This window comes from Callorhinchus milii, unplaced genomic scaffold (assembly GCF_018977255.1).
Source record: "Callorhinchus milii isolate IMCB2004 unplaced genomic scaffold, IMCB_Cmil_1.0 Scaffold7, whole genome shotgun sequence".
Lineage (NCBI taxonomy): Eukaryota > Metazoa > Chordata > Chondrichthyes > Chimaeriformes > Callorhinchidae > Callorhinchus > Callorhinchus milii.
Window position 1 is genome coordinate 6,084,088 of NW_024704748.1, and position 23,644 is coordinate 6,107,731.

The 23,644-nt window shown below is 41.5% G+C and overlaps 1 protein-coding gene across 1 annotated transcript in view; it reads left to right on the forward strand.

The window, feature by feature from the left end:
* The window catches only part of ercc6 (excision repair cross-complementation group 6), a 42,811-nt gene extending 19,379 nt beyond the window's left edge, over positions 1 to 23,432 (forward strand). Inside the window, exons 8-21 of the mRNA XM_042336692.1 lie at positions 719 to 854; positions 3,918 to 4,088; positions 6,204 to 6,380; positions 7,707 to 7,823; positions 8,878 to 8,973; positions 9,434 to 9,652; positions 12,608 to 12,718; positions 12,882 to 13,001; positions 14,151 to 14,245; positions 15,349 to 15,494; positions 16,409 to 17,230; positions 18,037 to 18,238; positions 18,872 to 18,950; positions 19,950 to 23,432. Coding sequence (XP_042192626.1) covers positions 719 to 854; positions 3,918 to 4,088; positions 6,204 to 6,380; positions 7,707 to 7,823; positions 8,878 to 8,973; positions 9,434 to 9,652; positions 12,608 to 12,718; positions 12,882 to 13,001; positions 14,151 to 14,245; positions 15,349 to 15,494; positions 16,409 to 17,230; positions 18,037 to 18,238; positions 18,872 to 18,950; positions 19,950 to 20,381 — 2,923 coding nt within the window. The 3' untranslated portion in view covers positions 20,382 to 23,432. The remainder of the gene's footprint in view (positions 1 to 718; positions 855 to 3,917; positions 4,089 to 6,203; positions 6,381 to 7,706; positions 7,824 to 8,877; positions 8,974 to 9,433; positions 9,653 to 12,607; positions 12,719 to 12,881; positions 13,002 to 14,150; positions 14,246 to 15,348; positions 15,495 to 16,408; positions 17,231 to 18,036; positions 18,239 to 18,871; positions 18,951 to 19,949) is intronic.
* The last annotated feature ends 212 nt before the right edge of the window (positions 23,433 to 23,644 follow it).

Genomic DNA, 23,644 nt, shown 5'->3' on the forward strand with positions numbered 1-23,644 from the left:
TTAGTAGGGCCATCAAAGGGAATTTTTACGAGACATAGGAGCTGAAGGGCAAGGGAAATTAAACATGTAACACATTTAATGAATGGCAAAACATTGAAACTTCACTTTATAGAAGCGAAGCTTGTGATACTGTGGGTCGATAAGTTGTATGAAGTTACTCATCACAGTAGCGTTGTTTGCAAACTCACTTATGCCTCAATATCAATAGCTTCTGCTAACAGAATTTCAAATTACATATGAATAGTCAGCCCAGTTTATTAAATCTTACATTAAAGTCTCCTTTGGCAGCACACCGTGTCCGCAGCTTATAATGCAGTAATGAATATCTTTGGATGTTGTCAGTCAGGGCTTAAAAAGACTGCATTATGCAGATGTACTTTAGTTCCTCTACAGACTTGTACCTCTGTGAGGTTTTTTTTGCTTCTGCAAGCTGTTAGGTTTATCTTAGGAGCGTATTCCGTCCTGCCCAGGAGAATCTTGAGCTGCTTTGGAGAGCGGCGACTTTTGTCTGTATGCAAATCTCGTGTTTCCAATTGAATATGACTGATGCTTTACACCAAACTGCAATGGCATGTATAAAATAGGGCATATCTTAATTTAGCAAGTTTTTTTTTATATTAAAAAAAGTAAAGCTCGCACTCTTGCCATAGCATATCATCTTGTGATGCATTAGATTGTTAAAGGTGAATGGGTCATCTTTATTTCTTTTGATTTAAAGGTACGAGGGATTGGGGCCTGTGGTAATTGTCTGTCCAGCGACCGTGATGCACCAATGGGTGAAAGAATTCCACACCTGGTGGCCACCATTCAGAGTGGCAATTCTTCATGAATCGGGTTCGTTCACCACCAGGAAGGTTGGTATTTTGGGTGGTCGGAATCTGGGTTCTGCGGAATTTAGGTTTACGCAATGCCTTTCAAGTCGGGAGGACGTCTCAAAGCACATTACGCAGCTGACGAGGCATCTGGCTATCCAAGCCAGGGAATTGAAGGGGTAACTGAAGAGATTTGTGGGAGGGGGAAAAGATAACTGAAAACACGGTCAAAGCGATAAGTCTTAAAAGTGGGGAGGGGCGACTTGGATGGATGAGTTCCCTAGAGTTGGGTGCAGGTGTTTGTAAAGGGTGAACTACTTACATAGTGCTGTCAAATTTCAGAAGAATATTAATTTCATATAAAATTGTAGAACTTGAGCATGTTAATATTTGTGAAATGTAATCCTGAATGCCAAATTGTTTCTGTATTGGCTTTATGAAGGTTAAACAGATGTGCACACTGACTATCTTGTCCCTGAAGCCTAAAGACTTAGGAATATCACACATTCAGAAGCCATCTTCTCAAGTGCAGTGATTCATAATGCCTTCCTATTATTTTCTCACAGCCCATACAAGTAGACTGCAGTTCTCTACTGCACAATTGACAACTAAGATTTTGTGGTGGAGATCTGTCCAGATTAGGGTGATTGTCAGAGCACATTAAACTTGTCAGTCTTATAGTGAGCACAGGAGAAGGAAACAGATGATTTCTAATATGTCCAAGCACTCCGAGATGCTGCCCCGGTTGAAGGGCGTTATATAAATGCAAGTTCTTGTTGTGAATGGGCTCTTTGCACAATTTTTGGAGAATGAACGCAGTTAATTTTGGTTCTGCACTTTATATAGAAGTTGCAATATTTTAAAGCAGACACTATAAGAAAATAGCAATTGGCTGGTTGGAAAGGAAGTACTGTATGCTCTTATGAGCAGTGAATAGTAATTACATCCTACAATATTGTTAAATGTGGAAGATTTTATTTAAACACCTGCTGACCCCACCAAGTGCACTTATTACCTCCGCTAAATCAAAACGGGTCTTTATTGGCGGGTTAACCCTTTCTCACATAGTAGCTGCTCCTCCAGATTTAAGCTGCACATTTCTCTATCTTTCATTTTCAGTTTTTTTGTTTTTTGTTACTATTTTTTCTTCCTATGATGGCATCAAAAATCTTGCCTTTCTTTCCCACTCCAGCCATTATTTTAAATGTATTCCATTGGTATAATGGAATAAAATGATCAGCCTTTAGCAAACTAGCACTTCAATCGATGTCCAGGAACCTACATCGATTATTGAAAAAGGCTTTTCAGAGATCAACGATCAATTGCACAGTCACTCTCACAAGGTTAATATGGTGAAAGGTCTTTCCTGCAGTGGCAGCAGAATTTTGGTTGACTTTTTGTTGGTCGTGTCATTGTTGATGCCTGTTATGGGACCTGGAGTTCTTCGTTGGTATTTTATCTTATAGTAAGAATTCAGGAACAACCGAACAAAGTGAGAGGGATACCTTGACGTGTACCGTTTGGATAAATGTTCTTAAGCACAGATCCTAGATGAACCCACTCTTTGTCACAATAACTGACCTTGCCACGGTTATGCTAACATAAAGCAACTTAACTACCTTCATTGTTCGCAGCCCTCCAAAAAGTAGCTTTGTGATGTGTCTATCTGTGATCTAAAAGGAATAAAGAACAGCAGAGAAATGTGAACCAGATTTACTCTACTCGTGAGAAAGTCCTTTTGTAACATGCTCATGACCACTAATTCGTATTAACTTTGTTTGATTTCTTGGCCTTTTTTGAAGTTCAAACTTTCAGCAGCATGAGATGAACTGTTGAAATCTGGATTCCAAACATACCAATTGTGTGGCTATAGTGCAAGCTCTGATTCCTTATGCCAGAGAAAATATATTTTATATCATTGAGGTAACCTCATGTATAGATGAAGTCTGATTACCTTCAGTTAATAGTCGATTTGACTGATCTTAAACTAAATAGCGAGAATGAGGTAATGTGCTCAGATTATTGTAAAGATCATGGAATTATATACTGCAGGGCCTTGGGACGTCCTCCTGATGTGAAAGGCGCTATACGTATGTGATTTTGTTGTTGTTACAGTATGGTAATAGGACTTTCAGCCCAACTAGTCCATGCCAATGTTTATACTCCACATGAGCCTCCATCCATCCTAATCCCTTCTCCCATTCCTCTCTCTTCCCTTCTCCCTCGTGTACACATCAAGTTGCCTTTTAAATGCATTGATGCTCTCTGCTTCAACCGCAGTTTCCAGCAGTGAGTTCCACATTCTCACCATCCTCTAAGTAAAGAAGTTTCTCCTAAACTCCCTTTTTAGATCTACTACTGGCTATTTTCTATCTTTGTAAATAATACCCGAAGCTATCATCCTTGAATCTTTCCAGTTGTCAAGGAAAAATGTCACACAATCAGCAAAAACTGAACTTGCTGGACCATTTAGGTTGCTATGTTCATATAATGCTTTTTTTAAATATAGATTATATATAGTAGAGAGCAGCTTCCTTTATATTTAATGTGAAGCTTCCTTTTTTTGTATTTTCTTGCTTGTCAGCACAAGACGCTGTTTATTTAAAATTTTGCTTGAAGGAAATTTAAATTAATTACAGGTTCAGCAAATCATGACTGTGCACCTCCTGTGCTCTCTTTGCTGTGAATGGCCTTCATGTGCCTGCGTTTAAGACCTGTTTTGTTGGTACCTGACAGTGTGATTTATGACTGTTGTTTTCTAACAGTCCACTGTTTGCCCTCTAGGAGGGAATGGTCTCCAGAGCATCAATAATAACAGCAGCACTTTCACAAAATGTCTTTTAATGATAGCAGAACTGTGTTCATCGAATTAGGCTAATTGCAGACGTCCCTTATTAATTGCAAAAACTAGGAGAGGTTACATATTTTACAAGCACTTAATTTGAAATCGCGGGAGATGATTTGAGTATTGCATGTGCTGATCGAGGTCTTGGTACAATTTATAATCACTTTTGTGATCACTGTGTGCATTACAAAACAGTGAGAATTCTGTGTGCATCTCTTGGTCCATGTTCCGTTGTAACACTAAGCCTTTTGTTCTTGCAGGAAAGGCTTATTCGAGAAATCGCGGCATGTAACGGGATCCTTGTCACCTCTTACTCGTACATCCGGATTATGCAGGAGTCCATTGGGCAGTACAAATGGCATTACGCAATTCTAGATGAGGGGCACAAAATCCGAAACCCAAATGCTGGCGTTACTGTTGCATGTAAACAGGTATCCTATTAATGTTATTTTTCCCAAATGCATCAAAATCCCACTTCCCAGATTAAAGTGTTTGCTGTGTATGAAAATGACATGTTCACATACAATGTGAATCAGTTTTGCAAATTAGCACATGCATAAAGTCGATAATGTAGAAGAGATAAAAGTAGGGTAAGAAAGAGAGCGTAGGTAAAGAGAACATTTTGTGTTCTAGTTTTAGTTTAAAAAAAACAATTTAGTACTGTAGTAAAAATGGTGCCTTTGATGCGTGGTTGATTTTCGTGAAACGTGTTATGAACTTTTTTTTAAAAAATGTAAGATTTCCAGACATCAAAGTTATGTGTTTAGCGAACTTCAGCCAGAAGGTTCAAAGAAATCCCTGGGTTTATAAGGACCTTGTGTCAACAAATGTAACTGAACGTTACACTTTGTTGAAATCATGTTGCTCGGTTTACATAAAGTACTCCATTGGATGATGTTGTGAGTTATATCAGATAATTAAAGGATCATGGCTCAGAGTCGGCTCATAACCCTACAAGTGGAACGTTCTGTTGACCTCAGGGTAAATTACGCAAGATTGATGTATATATTTAGGGGCTTTGAACATTCCACTTTATAATTTCTGACGTGTTATAGTTATAATAATCCTTGCATTTGATGTAGTGCCTTATCACATCGTCAATGCCTCCAAGAGTTTCACTGGATTTTACTGTAAAATACCATGACTGTATTTTGTTGGTGAAAACGGTGGTCAATTTGTGCAAAACCAACTGTAGTTGCACTGCATTTGCGTGAATCATCCATCTTGTAATCACCATAGTTTAAGGAATGAGCAGGGCTTTGCAAACTTAATTTTGGCGTTGCCTTATTGAGTCACAATACATTTCTGTGCAGATTAATAATTAAAGAGATTTATTCATTGTGATTGTCGCAGTTCTCTATGCTGCTAATGTGTACTGTGCAGCTACTTTAAACTCACCAGAGAGCCAACAAATCTAAAATATAAAGTTACCTTGCTGCAATGAAATGAACAGTTTCTCTCCACTGGTGAACTCCAAGTGGTGAACGCTGGAGATTTCAGTAGTGAACACGAGTTCACTGTTAATCTCCAGTGAGCTGCACACGGAGAGTTTGCCCTATGACTTGTATCTTTTTAATCTCCACTGTTTAAATGCCACTGACAAAGCACTGATATCCAATGTTTTATATATAAAAAATTGCAATGGAAGCACTGGTTGTTCAGGGTGCGCGAGAGAACTGGGGAGCGAGCGCTGCATTGTCGGATGGATGAAACGATAAACTGTGGTCCAGTCTGACTGTTAACAGTCCCTGTAACACTATTCAAAAAGGGAAACCCGTTCTTCCTGGTGTCCTGACCAATTAGGCAGGCATTAACCTCATTCCTGTTTGCCTCACCTTTCTGTGCATTAATGTGCCAATATTGCCAACAAACAGTCACTACACCTGACAGTAATTACCTGTGAAGCACTATGAGAAGTTGACACATGTTAAGGCCCTATTAAAAAAAAAAGTCCCGTTTTCCTTGTGTGAGTAGGGTCTTGTTAATTGTTTCATGCCATGCAGCAGATTTTGGCAAAACGCAACAGTAATTGCACTCGGTAATTGTCTCCTTTAATTGTGCACAATTTTCCCTTTGACTGTTTATAATTGTTGCTTTATTTGTTGATGTGAATCACACAACTTGATGGGATTGCGAACAGTATCACGTCCAACCAGATTCAGGAAAATGGCTCAGTACTTCAGCGCCAAGATCATGTGTATTCTGATTTCTTGCATGAACTAAATATGCGATCGTGTTGTGGCCAAAAATGCTGACCACAATAGAAAGAATGAAGAAAGACCATGCTAATTCCCCTTAATTTTGAAATTGTATTTGTATTACCAAATAGCTCCGGGGCTGTTGCCTTTAAACAATGTTTTCGCATTTGTTTGGATCTATATTGGGGTCTGAGTAAACAACTCGCAAGTTAGACCCCATTTTAGAACTAAATAGGAAAACGCTTCTTTTGCCTCAACAAGTTATTTTAAAATCCCTAAACTTTATTTGTCACATTTGTTTTGCTGTTTTCCAGGGTTTAATGATTTTTATCTTTTTAACATTTGCAGTTCCAAACCCCACATCGTATTATCCTGTCGGGCTCGCCAATGCAGAACAATCTGAAGGAGCTTTGGTCTTTGTTCGACTTTGTTTTTCCTGGAAAGTTAGGAACGCTACAAGTTTTTATGGAGCAATTTTCTGTTCCAATTACAATGGGAGGCTATCAGAATGCCTCCCCTGTTCAGGTACGAGTTGGGTGTAGATTTTAAAAGTGTTACTCTGAAGCTTTAAGTAACAAGAGTCAGGAGTTGTGAATCCAAAGGGTGCATGTTCTAAACACATTTCAACTGCTTAAGAGGGGTGGATGAATCTGAAGAAATGGGGAAATATTTTTTGAAAAGAAACAATATGTCAGGCATGTAACCTCCTTGCACCACTATACACACAGTATTGTTGATAGCTTTAAAAATGGTGCATTTCTGCCATACCGACCACACGACTAACTCTATTAGAGTGCATGGTTCTGTTGCCAACAGCTGTAGACTGAGACCATAATGCAGAGTGCCCCAGTATTGTAGCCTTAAATTATTTCAGTAATTGTAGCTACAATATTTGCTGTTGCTATTCATTGGCGGCATAATAAATGAGCTCTTATTTGAGTCATAGATATTGTTTGTTAATGCTTTGGGTAGATCGAGTCAGTAGCTGCACCATGAACACTAATACCTGCCTTTGTGCAACTGATCCATTACTTTGCCATATGTTCAGTCAAACGCAAAACAACTTTCAGTTTATGTGATCAATTTTTTTTCTTTAAAGCCTACTTTCGTAATGTCAAGTGGCCACTAATCTTTAGTATTGTGTGGCATGTTGTAGGCCTCCTGCAGGTTCCCTTTTGATCTCTAGAGCACTCAGATTAGCAATGAATGGCATTTGGGCTGATACAGGATTAGACACTGCACCACGATGAAAGGCCTGTTTCCCTAAGGGTAGGACTTGCCCAGCTAATAAAACTTACATTTCACATCCTCCTGAGAGATCACAGCTATGTTCTATTTTCAAGATAACCCATTACACCAAAACATTAGTAGTTTAAAGGAGATCCAGTAGCATTATGTAGCAAAGGTAAAAGCCAATTTTAGCATAGAAGCAGCAGTAGTACATATAGATTATTTTAGTTAATTGTAATATCACAGTAATTTTAATTACTTTTCTAACATTTAAGAATCGGCTTGTTGCTCTAATGGGAAGACAGTACGATTTGTATTCTGGAAGGATGAGATCAAAGGAGCATTTTTATCCAAACCTCTCTTGTGATCTCTTAGTTTTATTCGGCCAACAAAATATCCAACAGGAAGCAAGCTTGATTCATTTTTTTACACATGGTACAATTTGAAGATTTCTATTAATTGTCAGATAGTTTTCAAAAGTCATACAATGTGCTTGATGTTACGATGAATGAACGCAATGATTACTGATCAAGTGATTCAGGTTTTCTATTAAGTTTGTGATGATAGAAATTTAACCTAACTTATCGTGTCCTTCCAAATATTATTCTTACCTTTTCTCAGGTGCAAACAGCTTACAAGTGTGCTTGTGTTTTACGGGACACTATAAATCCATACCTGCTGCGAAGAATGAAGGCAGATGTAAAGATGAATCTGGCACTGCCAGATAAAAGTGAACAGGTGGGAGTCTTGCAATCTCAAGTAAAATTGTGCCTGCGTTTCCTAGTTTATTAGCTGAGCAATGTTCATTTTCATACAACCATAGATATTAGTGTCTGAAATGCAGCGCAACCCCATGACAAAACAGTCTCGGATCCAAAAGATCTTTTGCGAACGATGTCCACAGCGTTGCAGCACACAGGATCTGTCAACCCAGAAGGCAAACTTTTGTTTTAGTGCCAGAATATGGCTAGTGAGCGCCAGAAGCCAGGTGTAGCGAGCTTTCACTTTAGACTCCCACTCGCTTTCAACAAACCCACACTCCACTGGGGCACGTACTGAAGAGGTTGCCTTTTTTCTAATAATTAGTTTAAAAGCATCAGCTGAAGATAGACTGAACTAATCGTGAAGTGGAATGTTCATCAATAATGTACAATCATCTCTTTCATTAGTGCTGCTGCATTATGCCGTGGATATAACGTTCATCATAACTTTATGCAAAGTTTTATGAGTGTTTTCTGAGAAGTTATGTGGTCCAATAATGCTCATGTGTTATCCTCACACAATCCAAAATGACTCTCCCTGAGTTGCTCAAGAGTAGTCGTGGAAGTGGTTTTTGCCGCATGTAAAACCAATGCTGTAATTATTCAAAAATGCAAGTATTGGGCAGTTCAGTTTCTTTCCAGCTGTTTGAATTTATATTTTGGTGATTGACAATTTTATTTGCTACATTCTGGATGGGTCAAGAAAAATATCTCCGCATCCTTACCCTTCCTCACCTCAAGTACTGGCAGACAGTATCTTCAGGAGCTGACATTAACTGCTAGTTAGCTCTTATATTTCTGGGAGGAGAGTTGACTGTTACATTTTGTGACAGCATGTTGAAACAAGAATCCGTGCATACCAGAAAGCTGTTCATACCAGAGCCACAAAATATAGATTTGTAAAATGATTATTTACAATCAAAAGTTTATTAAATGGTCACTTTACAGTGAGCCCTTTGAGATAGCCTCTCGACACAGAACTTGTATCAAATGCAAGGATTCTTGGTCATTTTGGACGCTTTGTTTTTCAGGTGCTGTTTTGTCGCTTGACAGAGGAACAGCGTCAAGTGTATCAAACCTTTATAGATTCCAAGGAAGTCTACCAGATTCTCAATGGAGAAATGCAGGTCTGGCTTTTTGCTTGTATGTTTAGTCAAGAGACTTTTAATCCTATTAATGCAACTAGAAATTGTTTTTTTTTAACGTGGATTAGATTTGACAAGGAACTATGAACTGGAAACTTTCTTTGTTCTGAAGCTGGGGCGAGCTTTTCTTTCATTCTAATATGATTCCCTGTTGCTGACAGAAGGATACCAAATGGGACTTCAAGTGTTTGGTTAATAATTAAGGGGCATCCATTCATTGCTGTGATGTAGGGCCTAGCTGCCTATTATCAATGCTAGTCACAAATGTAGTTTAAATATGCCACATCCACCCACTCACACAATCCAGTATTGCATTGTGTTGTGTTGTGCACATGTTCTTACGTCCTTGCAAAGATGTACTAACCTTGTGACAATTAAATAAACCCTCCGGGTGCTGATCACCAGTCTTTTCATTTGCCCTACTCTCGCCACCCAAACACAGATTTTCACTGGTCTGATCTCCCTGAGGAAGATCTGCAATCACCCTGACCTCTTCTCCGGTGGTCCCAAGATCCTGAAGGGAATGACGGACGATCATCTGACTGAGGAAGAACACTTTGGGCATTGGACGCGCTCCGGAAAGATGATCGTAGTTGAGGCTTTGCTACGCCTGTGGCACAAACAAGGGCATCGAGTACTGCTTTTCTCACAGTCACGACAGGTCAGCATGCTTTCAGAGGACTTATCTTATTCTGAGAATAAAATCAATCCCCATCACCACCCAAAAAAGGTCCAATGCACATTAGCCTTTTGTCATCTTACTATAGAATTCACAACCTCTCTGACTTTGAGGGAATTGTTTACACTGTACCATCTGCTCACTACATTTGTGTATACAGTAAACTCCTGATAACTTGCCACTCAAAGGGAAAAGGTTTCAGTGAAGAGTTATCTGGAGTGATGATTTAGTAATATGTAGCAGTACATGAATAAATGTGGCCTGAATATTGACAACACAATGACTTAAGTGGTAGTGACAGTTTAAGCCAGGGTCAATTTATCAAAAGTTTCCTGTAATCTGTGCCCCACTACCTTTATTTCAGTAAAGTATTCCACACCAGGATTTAATGGGTCTTGAATATTAGCTCAACATACAACAACAACAAGATTCCATTTATAGAGCGCCTTTCATGTCGGGAGGACGTCCCAAGGCGCTGGACAGTTGGGTCAGGACCCGAGCAGGGGGGGAATGATCAGGGTGAGGGGAGGGAAGGGAGGGAGCGAGGAGGGGGTAGAGAGTCGAGAGGGGAGCTGAAGGTACGGTCGAAGAGAAAGGTCTTGAGACCGGCCTTGAAGGAGGAAAGGGAGAAAGCAAGGCGAAGGCACAGGGGGATGGAGTTCCAGAGCTGAGGGATTGAGAGGCTGAAGGCCCGGCCACCGATGGTCGGGCGGTTGGGGCGGGGGATGTGGAGCAGACCGGAGCCAGAAGAACGGAGGGTACGGGCAGGTAAGTAGGGAGATAGTAGGTCGGAGAGGTAGGAGGGTGCAAGGCCGTGAATGGCCTTGTAGGTGAGGATGAGGGATAGGGAGCCAGTGGAGGCGAGCGAGGGTGGGAGTGATGTGGTCGCGAAGCCTGGTGCGGGACAGCACACGAGCTGCAGAGTTCTGAATGACCTGCAGCTTGTGGAGGGAGGTGCAGGGAAGGTCGGCGAGGAGAGAGTTCCCATAGTCCAGCCTTGAGGTGATAAAGGCGTGGACCAGAGTTTCAGCAGCGTGAGGGGTGAGGTAGTGCCGTAGTCTGGCGATGTTTCGGAGGTGATGGAAGGCGGTGCCAGTTGTGGCGCGGATATGAGGAAGAAAGGACAGCTCAGGGTCGAACAGAACACCGAGGTTCCTGACTGGCTTTGAGAGGTGGAGAGTGCAGCCTTGGATGCTGATGCTGTCAGCGCCTGAGGTGCGGAGGCGCTGACGCGAGCCAATCAGGAGGGCCTCAGTTTTACGCACGTTGAGCTGAAGAAAGTTGTCTCTCGTCCAGGACTCGATGTCGGACAGGCAGCTGTCAGGACATCGGGGGTCGTGGAGTTGAGGGTAGAGGAGGAAAGGTAGAGTTGGGTGTCATCCGCATACATGTGGAAGTTAACTCCATGTCTGCGGATGATGTCACCAAGGGGGAGCATATAGAGGGTGAAGAGGAGGGGACCGAGGACAGAGCCCTGAGGGACACCGCACGAGACAGTGCGGGGGCTGGAGGAAAAGCCGTTTGTGGAAACAAAATGAAGACGGTGGGAGAGGTACGACCTAAACCACTCAAGGACAGGGCCTTGAAGGTTGAGGTGGGAGGACAAGTGGTGGAGAAGGATAGCGTGGTCGACCGTTTCGAATGCTGCCGATAGGTCGAGGAGGCAGAGGGAGCCCTGGTCGCAGATGGTCAAGATGTCATTGGTGACCTTGACCAGGGCGGTTTCTGTGCTATGGGCAGCACGGAAACCCGACTGAAGGGGTTCGAATAATGCATGGGTGGAGAGGAAAGAGCGCAGCTGGGAGGCGACAACTCTTTCAAGGACCTTGGACAGGAAGGGGAGGTTGGAGATGGGCCGGTAGCTTGATAGCTGCGACGCATCAAGGGAGGGTTTTTTCAAAGTGGGAGTGATGATGGCAGTTTTTAGGGGAATGGGAACAGAGCCAGAGGAGAGGGACAGGTTGATGATGTCTGTGATAAGTGGGGCAAGGAGGTGGAGCTGGGAGATAAGGAGTGGAGTGGGGATGGGGTCAAGGGAGCAGGTGGTGGGTTTCAGGGACAGGATGAGTTTGGTGACAGAGGGTGGGGAAACGGGTACGAAGGTGTGTAGGGGAGGATGGGTAGGAGTCGGAGTGTGGGAGGGAAGGAATGGGGGGGTGGGTGGAAGTTGGAGGGGGAGTGACCGCGGAGCGGATTCCCTTGATTTTGGATTCAAGGAAATCCAGCATCTCCTCGCAGTGAAAGTTGGAGGAGATGACCTGTGCGGGGTGGCGGGGGGGACGGAGGAGTTGGGATGTGGTAGAAAACAGAAGCCTGGGGTACATCTTTTATTGTGCTATGTGCATAAGATAGAGTGGTAAGCTACCACTCTATCTTATGCACATAGCACAATAAAAGATGCAGAGCACAATGCTTTTACAAAATATAATACAGCCTCATTTATACAGATATTTCAGCCATAGTCTAATGATTGTCGTCAACCTGTCTCTTGTCATGAAAGCTTGGAAAAGTTGCAGATAAAAATTGTGTGTTACATTCCCATATTCTCATTCTGACGTGCTGTGAACTCTATTTTCCTGCCGCAGTTGGTACACTGGCTACATTAGATCATCATGCTGTATTCTGTTTTGTGTTTGTGAATTGGAATCACGTGATGTGCATTTATTTGATTTACTCCTAAGAAACTGGGATTTACTCAAAAGTAGTCTTGTTGATGCTCAGTGAATATAGGCCCTGGCTTTATGCTCAATAAATCTTTCAGGTGGATAGTAAATACTAAATTGTGCACTATGATAAGCCCCATCTATCTTATATTTTAATGCATATTACATTAAAAAGAAAGGGCATCATGCACTTACATTTATTCATTTTGCTTGAAAGGTAAATGTAACCATAAATTAGCAAAGCACAAATTGGTTTGACTTTTCTTTATTCCAGCTGCTGAACATCATGGAAATGTTTGTACGAAATCTAGGGTATTCCTATGTCAAAATGGATGGGACGACCGCAGTGGCTTCTAGACAGCCACTTATTTCTAAATACAATGAGGTAGAGATGATTTGCACAATTGTCGGGAATGCTTTGCTGTACATTAGCTTGTAATTCGTGTTTGATTCATTATTGTATGTCAATATTTTTGCCTCTACATCAGCATTTGTGCCTCATATTTCCTGAAAGCAATTTTTACTGAACATGTGCTTTTATGTCTTAGAATGCCTCCATTTTTCTCTTCCTTCTCACCACCAGAGTTGGTGGGTTGGGCATTAACTTGACAGGAGCAAACAGGGTCATTATCTACGATCCTGACTGGAACCCAAGCACGGATACTCAGGTTAGGCATGTTTCCCTTTGTGTCAGAACAAACCAATTCTACTTTCATCCCTGAACTATTAAACAAAAAGCACCATAAACTCGCGTGTGTATATGTGTGCGTGTGTGTGTATAATACATGTATATGCACACACACATATATGGTTGTTATTAAGCATTTATGTTTTCGCAATGTGTGTTGCATTAGACCAACAACCAAGTTCTGCATTGCGTGCAATTTATTACGACATTGCTACTCTTAACATTGCTGTTTTCAATTTGTTTCGACTCTTTTGGTAATGGGAGGGAGAGTGTGTTAGCTTTCAAGTCTAGGTAAAAACCACAAAATATTGAAATAATCTTAATGGTTTTGAATTGTCTGACCTGAAGCTGACATTGAATACTTTGTGCATTGTTGTTATGAGTATTGGCGGACAACACAATGTTGCCTACAAGTTAACCCCACTCATTTATTTGTGTGTACTGCAGTGTGGCTCTAGCTATGTGCGATTACAGCGATTGTAAGCTTGTAGAAAACTTAATTAAAAACTGCTGGAACTCGAGCAATATGACTGCTTTGTGCAAGTGGGGCTGCGGCAACACTGTACTAAGATGTAATCCGTCTGTGAGCCTTTGCCCCACTTGTCGGATGCTTCCAAGCAATAAACACTCAGCATTTCCAATAAAATATACAACTTTAGAAGTATAATTATTTAATGAAAATGAATTGTGTTTGCACTTTTTGTTCTTGGCATTTGATTTGGATGCATTTTGCTCTGCAGTGGGGAAGGGTAGAGGAACAACAACAGTAGCTTGCATTTATATAGCGGCCTTCACGCGGGGCAGCGTCTCGGAGCGCTTAACAGTGGCGGAGCACAGTTGAAGAGGAAGGTCTTCAGTCGTGATCTAAAAGAAGGGAAGGTGGGTGCAAGGCAAAGGGGTTGGGAGGGAGAGTTCCAAAATTTCGGGGCTTAGTCGCTGAAGGCGCAGCCGCCGATGGTGGAGGGGACAAGGGACAAGCAGGAGACCAGAGGCAGCCAAGCGGAGGCAGCGGTTAGTGGAATGGGGAGAAGAAAACAGGTCAGAAAGATAGGGAGGTGCCAAGGCTTGAAGGGATTTGGATTTGGAAGAGGAGAATGTTGAGGTGATCATTAAACTGTTGTTCTCTTAGGCCCGGGAGCGTGCCTGGAGAATAGGCCAAAAAAAGCAAGTTACTATTTACCGGTTACTGACAGCTGGAACAATTGAAGAGAAGATCTACCACAGGTCTGTCCACAAGGGGGGGAACATCTGTGTAATGTGCAGATGCCTAGCACTTCCTGTACTGTTGAAATTAGAAACTACGCGTCAGTTATCTTCCTAGCAATAGCGAGACAGCAATGTTTTAATAAGATAAGCGAGCAAAATTCTTATTTCCCATGCCAGACGACTAAATCTCACACTGGGTGATCATTCTGGCAATTTTTTTCAGTATTTTTTTTCATTTTGTAACTAACGCTGTATTTTTATTACGTTATAATTTCGTTTCAGCCGCCTTGTGCAACTTTTACCCTAGAGTTTGACTTGATACAGATTAAATGGAGGTTAAATGAGCATTGGTTTAGAATTATTTGAAAAATAAATTAGTGAGTTTCAAACAGCGCAGTAAAAATATTGCATTACTCAGTGTTCAATCTGATGCCATGCTAAGACTCTCATTTTACTGTCAAATAACCGTTTCACTTATGTTCACATAAACAGTGAGCGCCCAACCCCCTCACATCCAGTAAAGCATTTTGAGACTGAAATTTCTGTTGACTTACTGTTCACAAGTTGTCTATCCTGTTTTGTGGAAGTCCTAGCAGTGAACTAATTGCAGAAATCTCTCAGTGCAACAGCAGTGTTGTGTCATCGGACAATATCTGTGAGACCCAGATGCCATGTTATTTGTAGGGGGATGTGTTAAATTGGTCAGGCAGAATAAATCTTGGTGACCACTATGGAAAATGTGAAACTGCTTCTACCTGATTATTTAGTTGTAATCTATGGTAATATTAGTGTTTTCATTGTTTTATTGGAAATTAAAGTTAAATTAACATTGGGAGATGAGGACATTTGATTATTTAAGTGCTATATAGTTATACTATGGCCAGGGTATATTAGTATTATTGAGTTGAAAAAAAGTTCTATGCCTATAATTAAGATGCATAGAATGCAGTTACTTTGTTCTGCTCCAAAGTAATTTCTAAGGAATCCACAGATTAATCCTACTAACAACCATTTGATTTTAATTTTAAAAAAATATTATTAAATTAATTCACAAAGTTGTAATTCTCTGCATTTACGTACACATTCTTTAAATGAATTGTGTAATTCTCATTTGATTACAGGCAAATCTTCAAGCAGTTTCTGACCAATCGAGTATTGAAGGATCCTAAGCAGAGACGGTTTTTCAAGTCTAATGATCTTTGTGAGCTTTTTACACTAAGCAGCCCGGATGGTTCTCAGGGGACCGAAACCAGTGCCATTTTTGCAGGTATCCAAACTGACAGAGAATCAGAGAGCTGGCACTTCAATGCATTGTGCACTGCTGCACTAGGATGTAGCTCAGCACCTGTAGTTCATCAAGTGGTAAATTCTTGGTCTTGTTTCTGAGACAGAGGGTGTACAGAGTAGAACCTTTGTGTGTTTCCTCCTCACTCCCCGTATATCGCCTGCCAACTAGTTCTTGGGTGTAAGGGAAGTATCCAGTTATAACCCACCTTCGGACCTTGGAACATTGCGTGGCATCAGTAATTTTCTGGGGAATATATCAAGGATGTTTCTCAGTATAAACTGAAAAGGCAGAAGGAGCAATTGGTTTGATTTTTCATATTTTTCCCCAAAATGAAACATACCTATTTACGCATTAGGTCCAAGCTACTCCCAATTAACTGACTTCAGCGCATACATGTGTTCCTGATGTCTGGCTGGCTCAGGCAATCCGACTCTCGCCTCTGAGTCAGGAGGTTATGGGTTCAAGCCCCACGTCAGGACTATGAACTCACCACCCGGGCTGACACTCTAATGCAGTACTAGGGATGTGCTGCATTGTTGGAGATGCTGTCGTTCAGATGAGACATCCTTTGGATGAGAATGAGGCATACAGTCGCTACACCTTACAGTAAATCCAGTGAAGCACTTTGAGAATCCCAGTGACGTGCTAAGACATTATAACAAATGTAAGGATTATTATGTGTTGTTCAATCAAAGGTTATGGGGAAGAGTGACCACAATCGCAAGTTTCAGTTACATTCCCAAGCAACAGAAATTGAAGCCAGTTTTAACATAAGTTCAGGTGACTGGTATTCATCTGAGAATTTACTATTTTACAGTAACTTGGTATCAAGAGTGCACTGTCAATGAGACATAAGTTTCATTAATTTGAGATTTATTTTTGTTCACTGTTAGGCACAGGCTCGGATGTTCAAGTGCCCACCTCTCATAAAAGGAAAGTTACTGCCAGCTCTGGTTGTTCCCAAAGGAGAAAAGTGCCTTTGTCAAATCAAGAGTCCACTAAACATCTCAAGGTGCTATCTTCCCAGTGTTCGTCAGGCAAAGTCAAGTCAGGAAAGCTGTCTCTCAGTTCACAAAACATAACCAAAGAGGATCATAAAAGAAAGTCTGAAACATCTCGGATACCACCAGAAGTCAAAATAGCTTGGCTTCTGACTGGATCGGAGACTGATACAGAAAATAATGGCTTGAATTTTTCCTCCACTGAGGGACATTTTGGAGATTCTACATGTCAGGAAGCGAACTACGATTCCAATCATGCTGAACACGAGGCCCGAGCATCGCCCGCGTCCATGGACCGAGCTGGAATATCTGAGCAAGACCTTGGGCTGGGATGGAACGTAACGGGAGACAATCGAAGAGACCTTGCTTGGGATTCAGGAATACTGCAGAATTGCGCTGACACTGCCGTGGCTGAAAGTAGAAATGAGAGAGATGGTGGTCAACCCCATCATAAACACCGTTCCAAAACAAAACATCAAATAACTGGTAACAAGCAGGACGCAGCTCTGTCAGCCCGCCACAATAAGGGTGAGCCAAAGGAGAGGCGCAAAAAGCATAAGGGCGGCAAAGATGCCTTCTTCGAAGGTGAACGCATCCCGTACTTGCTAAAGAAGCAAAAAATGAAAAAGGAGGACAGTGACGAAGAAAAAGCCAAGAAGGAAGGCAGGAGACAGACTGATGATTATGTGTTGGAAAAGCTTTTCAAGAAGTCTGGTAATGTTTTTCATGTATTTATCATACATATGTCCTGCGCATTGCATCAAGTGGTTTTCTGATGTCCCAGCCATGTGAATACATTTACTCCCGAGTGCTGTCAGGATAGCAATGTCTTTTGATGCATGAAATAATTTGAAAATTGACCTCTTTGCTCTATGTCTGAACTTCCAATTTGACTGAGGGAGAAAAGCCTTTCACGTCACTGTAAAGCCGACTTTTCTCAACTTGTTTCCAATTCCAAAATGAGGAGGGTTTAGGAAATGCAAGATAATGGTAGATTACGTGAAATAAATTAAATTCTAGGGCAGAGAGAATGGAGATAAATGGGATAAATATGCATACTGAAAACTTTGAGGGGGTGGTCAATGCCTTGTGTCTGTCTGTTGGTAGTTTAAGAGTTAAAAAGTGAAGCGGTTATAGTTTAGCCATGAGATTTCCATTTTGTAACAACTGGGTAGTAATTTACAGCTAAACGAGTTAAAATGTAGAAATCGGATTTCAAATGTAGATGAGCTGCTTATTATGTAATTATGCCATTTAGCGCTGTTACTGTGACTGCATTTCATAGAATATAAGGTGACCCAAAGAGCAATTAGTATCTGGTGTTTGGCTACTTCATGCAGTTTCCTGGTCACCTACTTTCCGGTATTTAACATTATTGTATCAATGATTGAGAAGAATGCACCGCTCACATGTGCGGAATTTGCGACCTGCAATGCAGCTTCGCTCAAAGGCAGAGTCAGTAACGGCGATGAAAGCAATAATAAAGCTGTAATAATGGTGCTATTTTCTTGTTTATAAAGGAATCCACAGTGTGATGAAGCATGATGTTATTATGGAGTCATCCAACCCTGATTATGTATTAGTTGAAGCAGAAGCTAATCGAGTTGCTCAAGAGGCTTTGAAAGCGCTGAAAGCCTCAAGACAGCGTTGCCTGGGTGCCTCTTCTGCCGTGCCAACCAGGACACACAGTAGTCGGCTGACAGCAGCACCAGCTGCTTTAAAGTAAGATATTGGCAACAGCACAACGCTTACACAGGAGGGTAGCTTTTGTTTCACTCGTGCCATTTTTTTGTTTCCATTTTGCCTTGCTTAGTCAAACGTCATATTTCATTGTGCTGCACTCAACCGCTTGTGGATGCAGCTGAACAGCCCTTTGGTGGTCGGACTGTAAACTCATTTTTATTTGTACATTAAGTGAGTGCTTATTCAGCACTTCTCGCTTTGACACGCCCTCCCGACAAGAAAGGTGCTGCATAAATGTCAATTGTATTGTTTCTCCCATTAAGTCGAATGGAAACAAAATGTGACTATAATGAAGGCTGTCGCGCCCTCGTGATTTATGACACCGTTTGATTATTTTGTCGTCCTCCTATCATTATCTGTGTAATGTCCTAAGCTACTTGATATCCATGCACGTATTTTATAACAATGAGAGGACTTTATTGTGAGTAAACGTACAGTGCAGGAATATCTCTGAATGAACAGTGTTTCGAACACGCTGCAAAAATGAAATTATAATGTTAGATTCAACTTAGAGCTAGAAGTTCTGTGGTAACTCCCTGGAGCTTTATTTGACCACATGTTTGTATCTATTTGAATGTCCAACCTCATGATGCATTTTTTTTCTTATCCCAGATTGAGATTTGGTCAGAAGAAAAATCCACTCGTGGCTGTCAGCAATCCCTCCTCTAGATCTACTCCCGAAAAATGCAAGGTATGATTCAAAAAAACATTTGAACAATCTCCAATGTTTGCTTTTATATTTAGACTGTACCAAGTACTAAATACCTGGATGTTCAGATGATATGAACATACATGAACATGTGGCTGAGGCCATGTTTAGCACCTCTACCACCCAAGTACAGAGAGCCACTATACTATATAGTGTATATCGCTCCCTCCTACCTCTCCAACCTACTATCCCCCTACCTACCTGCCCGTACCCTCCGTTCCTCCGGCTCCGGTCTGCTCCACGTCCCCCGCCCCAATCGCCCTACCATCGGTGGTCGGGCCTTCAGCCTCTCAGCCCCGAGGCTCTGGAACTCTATCCCCCAGTGTCTTCGCCTTGCTTCCTCCCTCTCCTCCTTCAAGGCCGGTCTCAAAACCTTTCTCTTTGACCGAGCCTTCAGCTCCCCTCTCGACTCTCTTCCCCTTCTCGCTCCCTCCCATCCCTCCCCTCACCCTGACCATTTCCCCCTCCTCGCTCCCTCCCCTCCCCTCACCCTGACCATTTCCCCCTGCTCGGGTCATGACCCAACTGTGCAGCGCCTTGGGACGTCCTCCTGACGTGAAAGGCGCTTTATAAATGGAATCTTGTTGTTGTTGTTGTTGTTGCTAGAATTACATTGGTAATCACTCAGCATATTGTTCAACTCTATTGTACCGTGAGCTACAGCTTTAGCTCCTTGGATTCAAGGTCAGCAAACTATAATTCCCAAGTTTGCTGAAATTACTGCTGGGACGTTTACAACACTGGAGTCAGTTTAGAAGCACCAGGTTACCTCCGCTTCCAGTGTCAGTTCACCTATTAGAAATGCCTCTTGTTTCCTTACTGTTGGTGGAAAGTTTTCCGAATAACCTATTCAAGCATTTAGAAATATTCATGTACTCAAGTCTGAACCCTGTTCTATGCACGTGCTTAATTTATTGACTGGCACGTCTGTTCATGAATTCGGAGAGATTACGTTGCTTTGATGATCTTGTTTTCTGCTAGGACGCTGCCATTGTGAAAAAAGTTGACGAAAGGAGCAAGGCTGCCAGATCTCATTTCAGCGGTGATCCGACCGAAACGGAAGTGGGCCCTGCATTGCCATCATCCTCCTCGCTGCTAGCCAAGATGAGAGCTCGAAACTACTTGACCCTTTTCCAAAAGCTTGAGGATGAAGAGGAGGACTCTGAGCCAACAGCAGGGCCACCTCCCATCTCGACCGAGCACGATGAGCTGCTGGTGGAAATGCGGAACTTCATAGCATTCCAGGCTAGTATCGATGGACAAGCCACAACTCAGGAGCTGTTACAAGAGTTTCAGGCAAAGTTATCAACTGCACAGACAGTGATTTTCCGAGAACTTCTCATTAACCTGTGCACTTTTCACAGAACCGCATCTGGAGAAGGGACCTGGAAACTAAAGCCAGCATTTCGATGAACCTCCTCGACACATAGCGTAGAACGTAATCGATCAATTCTCCAATTCTCTAAATTATGCAATAGTTTTAATATATCTTAAACCGCAACTTAAATTACCCAGGACAGTGTTTTTTTTAAAAAAAAAGAAGAGAAACTATCTTGGAAAAAAAACTGCAACTCCCCGTTTATTCCTGTGGTGATTAGAATTAGCCGAAAAGCAAAAGGATTCTCAGATGTATTTGTCCTTTTTCAGACAGTGTGACAGACCAAACGGGAGGTTATCGTAAGTTATAAAATTATGATCGTTGTGATTTAGAGTTGAGAAAATATTTTGCCTACCTCAAACAGAACAGAGAATTACAAAAGTGCAGTGCACCAAGATTTAAATCTGTGATTCAAGGTACAGGGTGTTCACAAAGTCCTGTTACCCCCATGGTGTTTTCTCGACAGTGCACAGACCAACCACTGAAACTTGTGGAAGATGGACGATAATTGTATTTAGAAATACTTAATTCTATTCGGAAGTGTTTAACTATATCTAGATGTCCGGAGGATAGGTGTGAGTGAGCGCCATCATTTTCATGACAGATAATGATCTGTCGCCATAATGATCTGTCGCCATAAGATGGACAAGGTGAAATGCATCTCTGACAGCTTGTTTTAGCTCCTCCGTAGTCTTGTATCTCTGTATTGTAATAGGGCTAACAGGATTTTGTGGACACCCTTTGTACTTCAAAACTTTTCCTCCAAGATTAATATTTTTGGTTTATCTGAATATCCTTTTTTTTTAAAACCACAGCACTGAACTTTTGGCCTTTGGGTTCATTTGCAAACTGACATATTTGACAGAGTTAAAATAGGCTCAATTATCCATCAACTTCGATAAACCAAAAGTTATATAAATTTAAAATAATATCAGCATTGAATCAGATTTTTTTTGGGTGGGAAGGAGAAAGACAAATTAGTTCAGAAAATTCATTTAAATTACAGATTTTAATGTGGGGGCACTGCACCTTTTAAATAAAGTTAATTTATTGTTCGAATGATGTATGCTTCATCTGGTTCCTGTAAGGAAACTAACATGCAAACTCTGGTTTCCAATTGAATGAAAACTGGAATTAAGCGTTAAGACTCCAGTTAAATACTTGAGACAGCTAGCTCAAAAGGACACGTCTTCCAATTCTACAGGACAGGATGAAAAGGGAGACATTCCAAATTTCAAATGGCAAATCAGGTGCGGTTCTGTGGTCAGGTTAACTGACTGAAGCCAGTGACTTTTGGAAAATTGTAATTGTGCCACAAGTGATTTTACCGACACTAGTGGTGTAATTTTTCTTTTTTTTTCTAGCAATACGTTGGATCAAAACAAAATTCACGTTCCAATTTTTGCACTTTCCTGCTCTTTATCAATTGAGTTGTGAGCTGTGCAGTTCCTGGTGCAGAGTGGTGAACAAGTCCTCACTTCAGTGCACTGATCCAATTCTAGTTTAAAGCATTTGTTCAAAGTTTGCTTAGTCTTTATAACAACGTCTCAGGGAACTCAGGCGATTGACTCGGGACCAGAAGATCTTAGTGTGAATCCTAGTAGGTCCCATTTGTTCCTTCACCCGGTCAAAAATATTCACCTGTGGAGAAGTGTACGAGGTAAACACAATCTCCTTGGGGCTCAACTAACAAAGGCAGGGAGATGTACCCAATAGTGAAAGGCATGGTTGACCAGCTTATCTTGCTGATCACTGTATCTTTGGGGCATAATCTCACTCCCAGTGATTCACATTGGTAAGCTTTGTGTCATGGAGCGAAATCCTTAGCTATGCCTTGGGGCTGCAGTGTGCTGCGTTTAGCACGGTCTTGGCATTTACTGCCTCAACACTGAGGAGATTTTCAAGGCGATGGCTGCCCGACTGGAAAGAATTATGAGGCAGCTCATGTGCTGTAAACCTTGTGAATTAAACTCTTATCAGCATTGTGAAACTCCTCATTATAAAACTCTGCATCTTTCTGTTGGGTATTGGGAATATGGAACTTATACTCCATTGCATATCTAGTTTTTAACCTAAACTTACAAACCATTATTCACTCCAATTTATTTGTTAGGCCAAATAACAGTTGGAGATAGAATTTAGTTCGAACATTAGTGTTAGAATGTAGCTGAAAGGTTGACACTCCAGACCCATCGCACCAAAACATGGGTACTGTCAAAAGTACTGCTTGCTTTATCATTGTACAATCGGTACTGTATGATTCAAATACAAATGGGCTAATATTTCAGAAAAGTTCCTTCAAAACAAGTCACTCATCTCATTGTGATGTTGGCCTTGTACAATTCCATGCCCGATTATAAATTGTACTGGGATCTACACAATGTAATAACAAATTTGATGTAGCATTGTTTACTTTGAAGAATGTCTCAAAGCGGTTCATAGAGGATTTATTGTAAAATGTAGTGACTATATATTTTGGAAGCAAATGTGGGATCCAAATTTCACATAGCAGTGTCCCATAAACAACCATGAAGTGAATGACCCATTTTATCCAGGAGGGATTGTTGGCTAGGGCACTGGGAGGAACTCTGTTCTCCTTTCAATTAGTGCCGCTAGATCATTAATGTCTACCTAAACAGGGAGACAGAACCTCAGTCTCATGCAAAGGACCTCCAAACTCTGAGAGCACTCTATTGGATTGTCAGCCTGGACTATGAAGTCAGATCACCATATGGGGCTTTAACCCACAACCTTCTGACTCAGAGGTGTGAGAGAGAGTGACTGAGCCAGACTGACCTTGTAATGTATTAACTCATTCCTTTCTCCAACAAAACCCTTCACTTCCTCTCAGCAATCCTCTCGTTTTATTCAAACTGGTTGCAGGGATTCTTCCCACTTGGCTCCTGTTAACCCTGCAAACCACAACTGCGTAGGCCTTTTGCTTTTAAATACAGATAAGGAATCAATTTTGTAGGGGACGCACAGTTATTGGTGGGAAGTGTGAGCACTTTTTTTTGCAATGCTTGTGAATCTCATGACCAAACTCTCACTGTTCAGTAATAAAACATGATAAAATGTTGACAAAAGTGGTGTTCAATTGTATTTTTTTCATATTTTGATTTTTGTGTTAAAATATAATATGATTTGATTTTCCCTTCTATATTAGTGTTTGGGGGTGGGTGGTTTAGCCTGGGAAAACTTATCGATCTGCAGTGTAAAAAGTTCAGAAGCCATAAGAAGCAGTTGGCATAACTTTGGAAGGAATGTGTCATGTAATAAATCTACAGGGGTTATTTGA